This window comes from Falco cherrug, chromosome 6, assembly GCF_023634085.1.
Source record: "Falco cherrug isolate bFalChe1 chromosome 6, bFalChe1.pri, whole genome shotgun sequence".
Taxonomy (NCBI): Eukaryota; Metazoa; Chordata; class Aves; order Falconiformes; family Falconidae; genus Falco; species Falco cherrug.
This window is the reverse complement of record NC_073702.1, coordinates 5,036,879-5,051,177: the sequence shown is the minus strand read 5'-3', so window position 1 is coordinate 5,051,177 and position 14,299 is coordinate 5,036,879. Positions and strand designations below refer to the sequence as shown.

General features: G+C 38.6%; 1 protein-coding gene and 1 long non-coding RNA gene across 5 annotated transcripts in view; both read right to left on the bottom strand.

Annotated features, from left to right (window-relative positions):
- Window positions 1-14,299, bottom strand: part of RNGTT (RNA guanylyltransferase and 5'-phosphatase) — a 193,437-nt gene that overhangs the window by 167,465 nt on the left and 11,673 nt on the right. For 3 of the 4 annotated variants that reach the window (XM_055713704.1, XM_055713707.1, XM_055713706.1), the window contains 3 exons: window positions 5,266-5,369; window positions 5,058-5,146; window positions 732-807 (listed from right to left, as the gene is read on the bottom strand). In XM_055713704.1, coding sequence (XP_055569679.1) covers window positions 732-807; window positions 5,058-5,146; window positions 5,266-5,369 — 269 coding nt within the window. Of the gene's footprint in view, window positions 1-731; window positions 808-5,057; window positions 5,147-5,265; window positions 5,370-7,529; window positions 7,735-14,299 lie in introns of all 4 variants that reach the window. The other variant, XM_055713705.1, reaches the window with a different exon arrangement.
- Window positions 11,871-12,760, bottom strand: LOC129736325 (uncharacterized). The gene is made up of 2 exons (XR_008732763.1): window positions 12,405-12,760; window positions 11,871-12,180 (listed from the first exon to the last, which is right to left on the bottom strand). It is a non-coding gene; the product is annotated as an uncharacterized LOC129736325 (long non-coding RNA).

Below are 14,299 nucleotides of genomic sequence, written 5' to 3'. Positions count from 1 at the left end.
CCAAGAAGTATTATCAGAATGCTTAAGGGGCTTGTTAAGAAACATGCCTTGCATGGGATCCCGTCAGCAAAGAAATAGTGTTTTGTGACTACTACCAAACATGAGAAAGTCATGCCCAGCATGGTACAGGCAATTTTTTGTTATTTGAAAAAGTTCACTACTTTTTAGGAAGAAATCAACATTTTTATAATCACAAAAAACCCAGGTGAATCTGTACAGAGGCATGGTGTAGCCCTTAGTCAACAAGCTGGAAACAAGGACTTTGTCTCCCCGCGACCCCTCAGAAGCAAGTATGTCACTCTGCTGTTGCTCTAGCTAATCTGTTCAGAACTCAAATAAACCAAAAAAGTCTACATGCAAATCTACATGAAAAAGATGAAGTAAGAGAAATAATCTTTCATGCATCTCTGAACTCTACATTCTTACTCAAAATGTGGGACACCTCACAGGGAAGAGACACAATACAATGTATACACTGCTAAAAGCCCACACACAGCAGGTACAGCTGACTTTTCACCTACTGAGCCTGGAAAGCTTGACTGAAACAGGCTAAACTACCAAGGGATTATATAAACCATGTTAATATAGCTTATTTGCTCAAGATTAGTAGGCAGTTTTAAAAAACAAAACAGTGAATATATTAGGATAGCTGTCAGGACAGTAAGCCAAACAAACTAAAGATGCCTTTGGTCACTCTCCACAAATCCCTAGAAATTAACATTCAAAGTTACCTCCAGTCCAACTTCTCGACCAAAAAGGCACAGATCAGAAATCCAGTTCTATTGAAACCATGTGTGCAATGGACACCTAGACAAGACAAGAGAAGGGTTAATCATTTGCAAGTCATTTTAACGTATGTCCTTTAGTTTCACAAGTGTGTTTTTGGATCCTTCTACCTTCAGCAGCAACATTAAAGAATTCTCCCCCTTCCCATCAAGGCAGCTTAGATCACATAAGGCGTATAAGCCTAAAAAGCAGTTTATTAAATTCTTTCTGTAAATTATTAGCAACAAGAGTATAGGATACTTCAGTTTCTCCCAATTCAAGAGCACTAACTTAATGCAAATAAAATATGGCTAATACAGATAAGATCCAAAATATTTAATGATTAATGCTTATCAGAAGACAACACAATCAAATTCAATAATTGTGCTTTTAGTGGATTCAACAAGCATTACATTCATTTCACACCATCAGGCATAAAAATCATGTTCAGTTTACCCTACCTCAAACTTGAAAGCAGTGTCAATAGACCACAATTCTATTTCAAATTTGCCATTACCATGCTAAGACCAAACTTACTGATCTTGGGGAAAAAAAAAAAAAAACTACAAAAGGAAAATTATACAACACTATAATCACCTTGAATTACTTACCTTTTCAATGTAACAAAAAAAGAATTAAGTTTTCAGCCTCTATTTTACTGAATTCATCCCCCAGTGAAAAGAGGGAAAGAATCAAATGCATTGGAACCTTACTTTTCTCTCAAGGCAACAGCACCATCTAGTGATAAACAAACCGGTCCAAAAATTTGTGTTAAAAATGTGAAGGATTCAGGCAAGATGTTGCCTCTTCCTCATACTGCATTTTAAATATAAATATCAGCGTATTAAAAGTTTCCACTAACACGAAATGCAATTACTCTTAATATTAACATATTTTTCAATTGTGACCATAGAATCATACGGTAGATACAGAACCAGCTACCAACTCCACCACTAAAGCATGTCCCCAAGCACCACATCTGCACATCTTTTAAATGCCTCCAGGGATGGGGACTCAACCATGGGCAGCCTGTTCCAATGCTTGACCACCCTTTTGGGGAAGAAGTTTTTCCTAACATCCAATCTAAGCCTACCCTGGTACAACTTGAGGACATTTTTTTCCTCTTGTCCTGTCACTTGTTACCTGGGAGAAGAGACCGACCCCACCTGCCTACAGCCTCCTTTCAGGCAGCTGTAGAGAGCGATAAGGTCTCCCCTCAGCCTCCTTCCCTCCAGGCTAAACAGCCCCAGTTCCCTCAGCTGCCGCTCATCAGACTTGTGCTCCAGACCCTTCCCCAGCTCCGCTGCCCTGCTCTGGACACGCTCCAGCACCTCAGTGTCTGTCTGGCAGTGAGGGGCCCAAACCTGCACCCAGGGTTCGAGGGGCGGCCTCACCAGTGCCCAGTACAGGGGGACAGTCACTGCCCTGGTCCTGCCGGCCACACTGATGCTGACACAAGCCAGGATGCTGTCGGCCCCCTCGGCCACCCGGGCACACTGCTGGCTCATGTTCAGCCGGCTGTTGACCAGCACCCCCAGGTCCTTTCCCCCAGGCAGTTCCCAGCCACCCTTCCCCAGGCCTGTGGCGCTGCCTGGGGCTGGTGTGACCCAAGGGCAGGACTTGACACTGGACACCAAGAAGCAAGTCCCTCAAGAATTTACTGATTTCCTTATTTATCTACCATACTTAGTAAAGTAAGTTTAGCAACAATTCACTTGATGATTATTCGGACAAAACATGATATCCTTTTTCTATATGCTCCCCTACACTTCAAGTTATTTATTTTTTTTACTGGAGATCCAAAAAATGCCTACAAAGAGTAGACTGATAAAATCCAGAAACTTTATATGGGTAAAGAGAAATATATATCAACTGTATCAGGCTTGGGTTTTGTGCCTGCCCCATCAAGCTTCCCTTCTTAAAAAAAAAGGACAAAAAAACTACTATAAATTTCTTGGATTCATCCATTCTAATAATTTAGTAATATTAAAAACTAAGTTGCATCAAATGAAATTAATTTTAGCTTCCTTATAGAATTTGTTCCCAGCAATCACTTCTCCTTTGTTTTATGCTTAAGCAAAAATTTTGCATTTTGTTTCCTTAAGGTTGGCAGGCATACTCCAGTCCTTCAAGCTGCAAAAATAAAGTTTCCATCCTATATTGTTCTGGCTGAATAGAAAATTTTGTTCACTTATTCACAATTCAGTCTCTTCTCATATCTAATCTTAACACTGGAAATTAAATTGCACACAATTGCTATCAGTAAGTCCTGCAGCTGTTAATGACACCAAGAATGTTAAGTCAATAATTTTTTACACATGACAAAGATAAGCAGCATCTCAGCAATAAGACCAACAGCTTGGAAGAGAAAGATCACGCAGGGTGCAGTACTATCACTGCTGCAGACTGCTTTCACCTTTAATAAAAACATTCTCCTCATCAGTCCCTCTGATGCTCTGTGAAGAAGAAACAAGTGTCCAGACCCAGAAATAACTTTTCAGTAATTCATGGAAGGGAAATGGGAAACCCCAACATTTCTCTTTTACTATGAAAGCTTACACCACAAGTTATTTAAAAGCTCAGCTGACACACTATTTTTTCCTTGATTCTTTCTCATCGGCTTTTTTTCATAGAGGTGAAACAATCTAAATAATGGAAAAACATTCCAAAATTCAGAAATGTCAAAAAGTTAGCAACTCAACACTAAAAATGGCATTTTAAAAGTTGAAATACTAGTTAAATGGGTCTGCTATTTACAGAATATCATCATGCTATCCATGCTCCGTATAAATTGCTGACCATAACAATATTTCAAGTTCTAAAATATTGTTGGAGGACCTAGTGGGTGAACTGTGAAAGGAGAGTGAAAAATGAGGAACTGACAAATGCGAGTGAGTGGGATCAGTCACCAACAATATTTCAAGTTCTGTTACAAGTTCTGAAATATTGTTGATGACTGATCCCACTCACTCTCATTTAGCAGTTCCTCATTTTTCTTATCACATACGTTACAGTTTAGCAAAGAAAACATAGGCCTCAAATGTACATTCTATGTGAAATAAAGAAATAAGAAAGTACCTACAAGAAAATCATGTGAAAAAGGGTGTACCCAAATCAAATCTCTCCAGCACTGAAAAAAACTTAAAGATTCTCAGTGGTAACCTGTGACAGGACAAGGACCAATGGGTACAAATTTAAATACAATAGATTCTGTTTAAACGTAAGAAAAATACCCTGTATATTGTAACAGTGAGCAAACACTGGAAGAGGTTGCCAGAAAATGTTGTGGAGTCTCCAGGCTTGGAGATGGTCAAAACCCAAATGGGCACAGTCCTGAGCAAGCTGCTTTAGCTGGCCCTGCTCTAAGGAAGGGCAACTGACTAGATGATTTCCACAGGTCCCTTCCAACAGCCTGAACTACTGTACAATTCTATGATTCTGTATGAATCCTAACTGTACCAGCTTAGTTTATCAAGCTCTTATCAGTGACACCTACACAAACAACTGTTCCATGCACTCCCAAGTTGCACAGTACACTCAGATTCAGGAAGGCTGCAGAATTATCAGAGACTTGAGGATGACACCATTCTGACTCTGGAAACTCAGCTGCAAAGCAATTTTCTGTCTCTGACAGTTTGTAGACAGAGTTGAATATCAATATATTTAACAGAAATCAGAATAAAATGGTTTTAACTAAAACTAGAAGCCACCCAAATTAAACTGAGAACTTCTTTTGTTCTGGGTAAAAAAAAAAAAAAAATCTTAAGAACATTCAAGTATTCACTGCTAGACAGTACACCACAGGAGAAAAACTTAAGCCTAAAAACTACTACCAGTTTCCAGCAATACATCAGTTGCTTTGTGAGATTTGCTAAAGAATCCCTGATCATTCACTTATCAAATACAACTTCAAATAAGCCAGACCACCAAATGTCAAAACAATGCTTAGACAATACATAACCTGCATCTGCATCAGCAGAAGTTATAAAACCACAATGCAAGTATCATGTATTTGTAGACAGTCCTTAAGCCTGTATATTTTCCCACATTAAGCTGTGAGATGCAATCAGATTGATGGATACAGAAGCATACTGGTTTCTGTGAAAACAGAAACATCGTAGTTTCTAGAGCAAAAGCAATCACATCTATATATGCATAAACACTGTACTGAGGAAACTCCTTTGCTTAGACTTTCAGGAACGAGACTGCATTTATAAGTAAATATGATATAAATGAACAGTAAAAAATAATGATAGATACAAGATAAATATAATGGATATAAGACAACATACCTATAAGCTCTGAGGGATTCTTATCACTGAAGTGTTCACATACACGGATAAATGTTTCTGTATTCTCAGGTGTAGGGCACTCACCATGCCTGAAAAAAAAGGGAAAACACAGATTAGGAGACAGCTGGGGGAAAGGGAAGAAAAAAAATTACTTCAGTGTGATCTTTCAAATTAAAAGCTAAATATTAAAAAAGTGCTGACAACTTACCCTTTACACTGGAGCTTTATATATTTAATGCCTTCTTTCTCTATATCATTCCTATCATAGAATCTAGTGGTGTTGGTCAAGTCTACCAGCAAACCCATTTTAACCTAAAAAAAAAAAAAAAAAAAAACCCACACACAACCAACTTATATATGTGATTCAAATATCAGTGCATAAATAAAGAAGCTAATACCATTAAAATTAAAAGCAATAGCAGACTACAGCTGCAATTTTAAAAATTCTTAAATATTACACTTGTTCATTAAATCCATATTCTACCACCATCACAGTCATCTCTGTTTCCTTGTGAAAGCTGCTGTCTGACTTAGCACCAGCCATCAATTAAAAAACTTCAGTTTGTTCCCATCAACGTTCCTAAATAAGAAAGACCTGGTAACAGCAAGACAGTATCTGGTTAAGAATTATTTTAACACGTTAAAAGAGAAATATGGTGGAATTGGGTGCTCTTATGCTTTAAGTAGAACAGTATTAAACACCAGCACAGTGGAAGTACCATAATAAAAATTAATTACTGAGACATATGTAAGTATACTCTCAGGAAAAATAACTCATCTTAATTTATCCATCCATTAAATGGGATTGCAAAACGAACACCTTTTCAAAATTTCAAAATTTCAAAAATTTCAAAAAATAAAACAATAATTCCCTTAAAATCTCAGAAACATTATTCAAAGCTAAAACATAAAACTACTTCAAATCTTGAAAGATTCTGTCAGTAATTAAGGTGGCAGCATCACGCTCTCAGATATTAGGATGCACCTGAATTCAGGCTGCCTTGCCCACTTCATCCTAACGTGTTCCCTTGTGCATGAACTTACTTTTTTAGTGTTTGGGTTCTATAGCTGTAAAATAGGTCTTTGAAAGCAGCCGTGTGGAAGTTATGTTTTTTTAAAAGCAACATGGAAAGCAGAAATTCCACTAGGTGGCATCCACAGAGAACATTCGCAAAGTGCATCCTACTGATCCTTGGTCCAAACAAAATTTCCACCAACCATAAACCCTCCAGTATTACTGTGCAAAAACAGCCTGAGTATCGAAAGTATCCCTGGTTTCCTGCCCTACAAGTAAAAGCAATTGCTTTTGGTCAAAATGCTGAATATCATGCTTTCAAGTAGGCTCCCCACCATGAAACCAGATGTCTTTCAAAAAGGCATTTGAAGAGTGGTAGTCCAACAAAATCCTTGTTCCACAGCTTTGTCTTTTTTAAAGATACATCAATAGCACACCTGAAATAATACTGAAGCATGTTACAGATGCAAAACTATAGAAGCAACTGCACCTTCAGTATATTTAAGACTCCAACATATACTCATAAATAGGACTTTTCTCAGGTTTCATTTACCTTAAGGTCAACAGACGCAGTAAATTAGCAGTGCAGTTGGAGGAATTGCAAATTAAAACATCGCTTCCAACAATTCAGAAAAGATAAATCCCAATTACAACTAGAATACCGTTCAGAAACAGCTGTTTCACATGGATATGTTGTTCAGTAGATCCCAAAGACAAATTTCCAATTATCTACAGAGGTAGTTATCCACGGTATTCAAAGTTGGGACAACATACTTTCATTATACTTCTATACTTGCATAATACTTTTATTTAGCATCATAACACTATGTCAGCAGCATTACACATTTTGAAGTGTAATATCCAAATCAGTTCTGAACTTCTCCTTCTTTACTTCAACTTTGTATATCTGTCCTGGTTTCAGCTGGGATAGTTAATTTTCTTCTCAGTAGCTGGTGCAGCGCTGTATTTTGGATCTGGTGTAAAAATAACTCCATAACACACTGATGCTTTTAGTTATTGCTACGTCATGTTTATAATATTTTTTATATATATATATACACACTCTAAGTCAAGGATGTTTCAGTTTCTTGGGCCCTGCCAGGGAGCGGGCTGGAGGGGCACAAGAGATTGGGAGGGATGCAGCCAGGACAGCTGAGCTGAACTAGCCAAAGGGGTATTCCACACCACAGAACAACACTCTGACTATATAAACTGGGGCAAGTTGGCCAGGGCCTGGCGATCGCTGCTCAGGGACTGGCTGGGCATCGGTCAGCGGGTGGCGAGCAACTGTGTCACACATCACTTGTTTTCTTTTCTCTCTTCCCTTTGAGTTTTGTTCCTCTCCCCTTCTCCCTCCTACTTGTTACAGTTCTTATTGTTGCTACCGTTGTTATTACTGCTTTTATTTCATTTCAATTATTAAATTGTTTTTATCTGAACCCTTGGGTTTTACATACCTTCCCCATCGACCTCCCCATCCCTGGGCGGGGGAGGCAGGGCAGGGAAGCGAGCAAGCAGCTGTGTGGTACTTAGTTACTGGCTGGGGTTAAACCACAACAGTATTGTCTTCAGAACGCTTTATTTACTTCATTACTGTGTTTTGCAGAAATGCAAGCTACTTCAGTAGGGGTCCACTTGAAAACAATGTTACATCACCTGAAACTTCAAATATTTAGTGTCAACCAAGCTGTCAAATACACAGACTGACAGCATACTAGTCAGTGATCAATTTTGTAGGAAGGACACAAAAGACAATTAATCCAATGATTACTTTCCTTCCCCTCCATTCTTAACAGCATTTAGCTAATATTTCAAAGACTGCTTAATTCACCAGTAAGACCACACAAAATTTCCAGGTGCTACACACTGTAGGTCCATAACACTACAACACTAACATAAATCAGTTCAAAATAACTGTTCACAGCAGAATGCCATATTTCCACACCAGTACCTCTAGATGATTGCACAGAACAACATGCTAGGATAGAAAAGTACATCTAAAATGAGCTAGTTCTAGGAAAACTACTTAGATATTTTTCTACTGTTCTACACAAGCAACAGCTCCATGGAGGGAATTCTCAGAGTATCTTCCAGTAACATGCCATGCCCCCAAAAAAAGCATTGGAATTCCCTTTGTGTTCTGCATTCTATCAATAGTGTGATTACAGTTGGCAAAAAGACTCGTAAGAGAATCAGGCATGTTTTCAACAGAGAGCTCTAGACTATGAAGCCACATAAACGGCCCCTAACTACCCTCCTCCCCAACTCCTACACAGCTCAGCTTGATAACCCATATTTTGTGTACAACATGGGGTAAGGTGTAACACTTCTGAGATGTCCTCAGCGAAGGGGAAAAAAATCAATTTCAAAGTTAGATTAAGATTTAATGAAAACATCATTTTAAAGTAAAGGGGGTTGCATTCATTTCCAGTCTAGTAAGAAAGAAGACATTCCAAAATGTTAATTATTCTTGAGAAAAATGCTGTATCATCTGACAGTCTGGAGAAAGAAAAAGAATCATGAGGAAAACAACCCTTAATAAAAGCATGAAGACAGACTGAAAGGTAACACTGTTTAATATATCAAATTGTTAAAGGAGATTTACAAGAAGAAATGCAAGTGATCAGCAGAACATCGAAGAAGAAATGCAAGTGATCAGCAGAACATCGTTCCACATCTTCCCATCCAAAAGTAGGAGATACAATTCCATTTTAGTGTTGAAAATTCAAAGCCCATTCCCAGCCCCACTGTTCTCAAATACCAGCAGCTTCAATTGTTCCCACCAGAAGCCTCCAAACTTCCCCAAACTCCTGCTACAATGAAGAATTATCACCAACATGTGCAAACACAAAAATTAATTCTATGTCAAAGCTTTTATAACCAAACAATACTCACATGTTTTACTCTTTCAAACACACTCACTCACAGATGACAGACATGTAGAAGCCAGAACACTACAACATACTTCAGACCCAACGCATCACTGGGCATTTGGGATGTTGTATTTAATTTGAATATGAGAATGAAATACAGCAGTGTCTGCCAGAGAGGAAGTTCTGAACTACACAACTCTAGGACTTCTAGCCTGCGATTCCTTTGCCATTATTAATCGTTTCAATCATACACAAGTAAAGATCTTGTGAAGTGACAATTCCTCACACATTTAATGGAGCAGTAAACCGAACAGGCATCCAATGTAATTTAGCCAAAGCTATAAAAGCATGTATGACATATAGAGCATATGAGGCCTGACAGCAGCTTCCTTGCTTTACAGAAAGCATAAACATTTGCTCTCTCAATTCATGGAATTAGCTGCACATAACACACTACAATTTAGAGAGTGGAAGGCATGAGAAAAGGATAAAGAAATTTTTAAAAAGTAGGGGGTTATGTAACATATCGAAGTATACAATTATGATGTTTGAAAAAGTCATGTAAAAAACCACTGGTACCACAAGAATCAAAACATTTCTGTCACTGAACTGGGGTTATACTATGCTTGTCCTGACCAACCACAGTTCTCGCCAACAGAACAGATTCTAGTACACATACGTCCATCATACAGATGCTTTGCTCTGCTCTGAAACCCTGACATCACACTAGTCATCCTCTCAGTCACACTCTCACAAGTTTGCTCCTAGAAAGCTCTTAATAGTCTTTCAAAAAAACAGCTTCTATTTAAGCTACAATAGTCAACCACTGGAAAAAAACTGTTTTTTCAGATGTTTTGCATGAATCACATCTTTGAGTTCACCGCACCCATTGAATGACACAGTTTTGGAAGAAAGAATAAATTGTTGAGCAATTTCTCAGTAAAACATACGTTTATTTCTTACAAAGATTGTTGCAACACTACAATATTAGAACACCACATTGAAACACAACTGAAACTAGTTGGTTTTCTTGCTTCTAATTGTAAAAGATTACTGGATAGAAGGAAAAAAAATAAAGCTCGTTGATAGCTTGAAATTCTGATCTTCTACGTACAATAATACCAAGATCTTCATACCACCTCCATTCCGCTCATACTTATTTTGGCCAAGCTCTCCACGTCCTCCTACAGTTATAAAAGCCTTCCTCCTCACTTTCTCACATTCCAGCTACCTCCATCTATTAATGTCTTATATATGCGCCCTTGCTGCTGTGCAATTAAACAGGTTTAGCTAGGTTCCCCTTGTTTGACCCCAGAAGTTTCTCATTAGACACCGGAACGTGAAAAAAAAACTCCCCAGGAGGGAGAGAGCATACCACAATACACTGAATTCTCTCCAGTCCCAGGAATTTTTATTGCACTCCTTATTTGAGGAAAATAGTTTAAATCAGTGATTTAATTTATCTGTGAAAACAATAAAGTGGCTGAAAACTGGCAACTGGTTTTTCTAATGGGCATACTGTAACTTGGGCACGCTAATTGCCCAAACATCCTTTTGAGTTAACTAATATCCTAGCTCTTTGTAACAAAGATAAATCTACCTTTTATGAAGCATAACATTATGAAATACTAACCTACCTACTCAAGACAGTAATTTTAAAAATCAAATTATTCACACTGTCACAAATTGGCAGCTCGGCGAATCATGGACCCTCCAGCCAGTGGCGAGAAGCTTTCTCAAGGAGACTCCCTGATTCCCGGCCCAACGATCTCAGAGCCAAGAACACCGGTAAGATTTAAGGCATTTTTTTCTATATTTATTCTGGTTCTGCCTGCTTGTAAGACGGTGGCAAGAGCCCCACAAGGTTGGGCTAAAGTGGTACCTGAGGGGTTTGACCCCTCCAGGTTGAATCACATGGCGAAAGCCCGAGGTTCCTGGTCTGGTTTGAAGACTTTCAGGTGACTTTTCTGCTTTCTAGTTTTAAACTTTTGGCTCTGTTATTTTGACTAAGATTGCATTAAAGAATTTGGTAACATGGGGCTGGGCTAGTCTCAAGGGAGTATTATGAAAAAGTCACCTTTAGGATATATACTACAACATTGGAAAGAAATTAGTGGGCCCCCAGGAGGATCGGTAGATCGAGGAATATTAAGTATTGTAATTGTAAATTGTGAAGTGGCCCCTTTATAAACTGGATGATGAGGAGAAATGGCCTATGAATGGATCTTCAAATTATAATACTTTGTTGCAATTAATGTTTTTAAGAGAGAAAGTGGGACAACAAGAGGTATGCAGATATGTTTTTTTACTTTAAGAAATCATTCTCAACAGCAGAAAGAATGTGGTATTAATCTACCTCCTAGTAATCCTTTAGTGTCAGCATTAGAGAAAGAGATAAATAGATGTTACGTTGCATGGGCAGTGTATAGGGATAGGGAAACTCAAAAGGAGAACGTAAGTTAGTTGCTGTGCTGGTTGGAAACAGTGCATGAGGAGGGTTTAGAGGAAGAGGTAGAGGAGCTATTTAGGGGCACGGAGGATAAAGATAAGGGAATGGGATACCTCCCAGACTAAGGAAGAATCAATGTGCATTTTGCAAAAGGGAAGGACACTGGAAATGATAATGTCCAGAATGACAAGGGACTCCTGATGCTGTACTTTTGGTCAAAGTGGAGGACTGAAGACGACCAGAGCAATCCTTCCCAGCAGAACCTCTGGTTAAAGCAGAGCTGGGAAGTGAGAAAATTGAATTTCTAGTAGATACAGGGGCTACATATTCTGTGTTAAATACATTGGAAGGGGAATTAAGTACTAAAAGTGTAAATATTGTGGGTGCCACAGGGTCAAGTGATTCTGGACCATTTTTTAAACCTCTGACAATGAAATTAGGGAAGCAATGGATCACTCGTCAATTTCTACACTGGCCAAATTCACCCAAACCTTTATTAGAAAGAGATACACTAGACAGACTGGAAGCAGAAATTAGATTTAAAAACAGAAAACTTGAAATCCTAATTCCTGAAACTAAAAGTGTTAAAGTGGCAGCTTTTTTATTACAGAATAAAACCTCCAAGGAGATACCAATTCCTTCCAAAGTGGAGGATGCTGTAATCCCCATTGCGGAATTGTGCAGTTCCTGTGGGCAGGAGAAATTCCTGGAAGATCCAAGAGAGCAGAACCAGTGGTAACTGAACCAAAACCAGGATCAACTCTGGTAAGAATTAAGCAATATCCCCTGAAAACAGAAGCAAAGAAAGAACTAGCACCTATAATACAAAATTTTATAAAATACAAGTTACTAATAGAACGTGAGTCAAAATGTAATACCCCCATTTTACCAATCAGAAAGGCCAATGGCAAGAACTAATGGCTAGTTCAGGGCTTAAGAGCAATAAATCAGATGGTCCAAGGTATTCACCCCATAGTGGCAAATCCATATATGCTGCTAACATCACTTACAGGAGAACAGGGTTGGTTTACAACGTTGGATGTAAAAGATGCCTTTTTCTGCATTCCTCTAGATACTGAAAGTCACAAGCTTTTTCCATTTGAATGGGAAAATCCTAAAACAAGAAGGAAAACACAATACACCTGGACAGTTCTACCTCAGAGTTTTAAAAAGAGCCCCACTATTTTTGGAAACCAACTAGCAAAATAATTAGAAATTTGGAGAAAAGAAAATAATCAAGGAATTGTTTTGCAACACATAGAAGATATTTTAATTGCAGCAGAGACTAAGAAGCAAAGTACTGATTTGACCATAAGCCTTCTGAAGCCTTCTGAATGTCTTGGGAATTAGTGGATATGGACTAGCAAAAAAACCTAAATAAATAAAAATTGGGATTTGAAATTTTTAAATGTCAGAGACAATTAGGGTCTGAAAGAAAAGAAGCTATTTGCCGTCTCCCTGAAACAAAGATCATAAGGGAGCTGCAAACATTTCTGGGAATGACAGGATGGTGTGGTTTATGGATCATGAATTATGGAATATTGGTAAAGCCTCTAAATGAGTTACTGAAAACCTCTCAAAATAGATATCTAAATTGGACTGAGGACACCAGGGCTGGTTGAGATGCCTAAGAGCAGTAGCAGCAACAATATTATTGATTGAAGAAGCCTGCAAATGCACTATGGGAAAGAAAATGACCGTACATGTTCCTCATATGGTAGCTACGTTTTTAGAACAAAAAGGAAACCACTGGTTATCTCCTAGTCGTATGCTGAAGTACCAAGTAGCACTGTTGGAACACGATGATATACAACTACAGTAGCTGTCAATCCTGCTATGTTTCTTTCCGCTGAACAAGAAGAAGGAACACCTGAGCATGACTGCTTACAAATGATCGAATAAGTTTATTCCAGCAGGCCTGGCCTCAAGGACACTCCCTTGGAGATCCCAGACTGGGAACTCTACATAGATGGCAGCAATTTTATCTGGGATGGGAAGCAGATGTCTCGATATACATTGACAAGGTAATTTGGATCTCAGGCATTATCTTTAAAGGTATCTGCGCAGAAAGCTGAACTGATAGCTCTTACATGAGCCTTGGATTTGAGCGAAGGAAAACTAATATATGGACTGATTCCAAATACACCTTCAGTATAGTCCATGTCCATGCAGCCATTTGGAAAGAAAAAGGACTGTTGTCATCACAGAAGACAACAATCAAAAATGCCACACAGATACAAGAACTATTGGGGAGTATCCAGAAGCCAACGGAAGCTGCAGTAATGCACTGCAAAGCACATCTAACAGGTAAAACTGTTTCAGAATTGTGTAATAAGCTAGCAGATAAAGCCGCAAAAGAGGCAGCAGAAAAAGGTATCTTGACCCTAGCTCCTGAAAAAGAAATAGTTTTGCCTGACTGATCACCAAAATATGATGAAAAGGATATTAAGCTAATTAAAAAATCACAGGTCAAAGAAGGAAAGGGAGGATGGGCAGTCATACCCACAGGCCAAATAATCATCTCAACGGCATTGATGAAAGCGATAGCCCAAAAGGAGCATAATAACCACTGGGGAACAGAGAACTTAGTTATGAGTAGAGCAATGACTGAAATCGTTCAGTTTGTCACAGGAAGGTGTGAAATCTGTCTCAGAAACAATCCAAAGTTAGTAACAGATTGGTTCTTGGAGTGATTAAAAGAGGAGATCACCTGGGGACTACTGGCAAATAGATTTTACTGAGTTACCCAGAAAAGGAGGATACAGACATATTCTGGTACTAGTTGATACCTTTGCTGGGTGGCCTGAAGCCTTTCCCTGTCACACAAACAAGGCAAGAGAAGTGACTACAATGTTATTGAAAGAGGTAATTCTCCCATTTGGAATTCCTTTAGGTATATCATCTG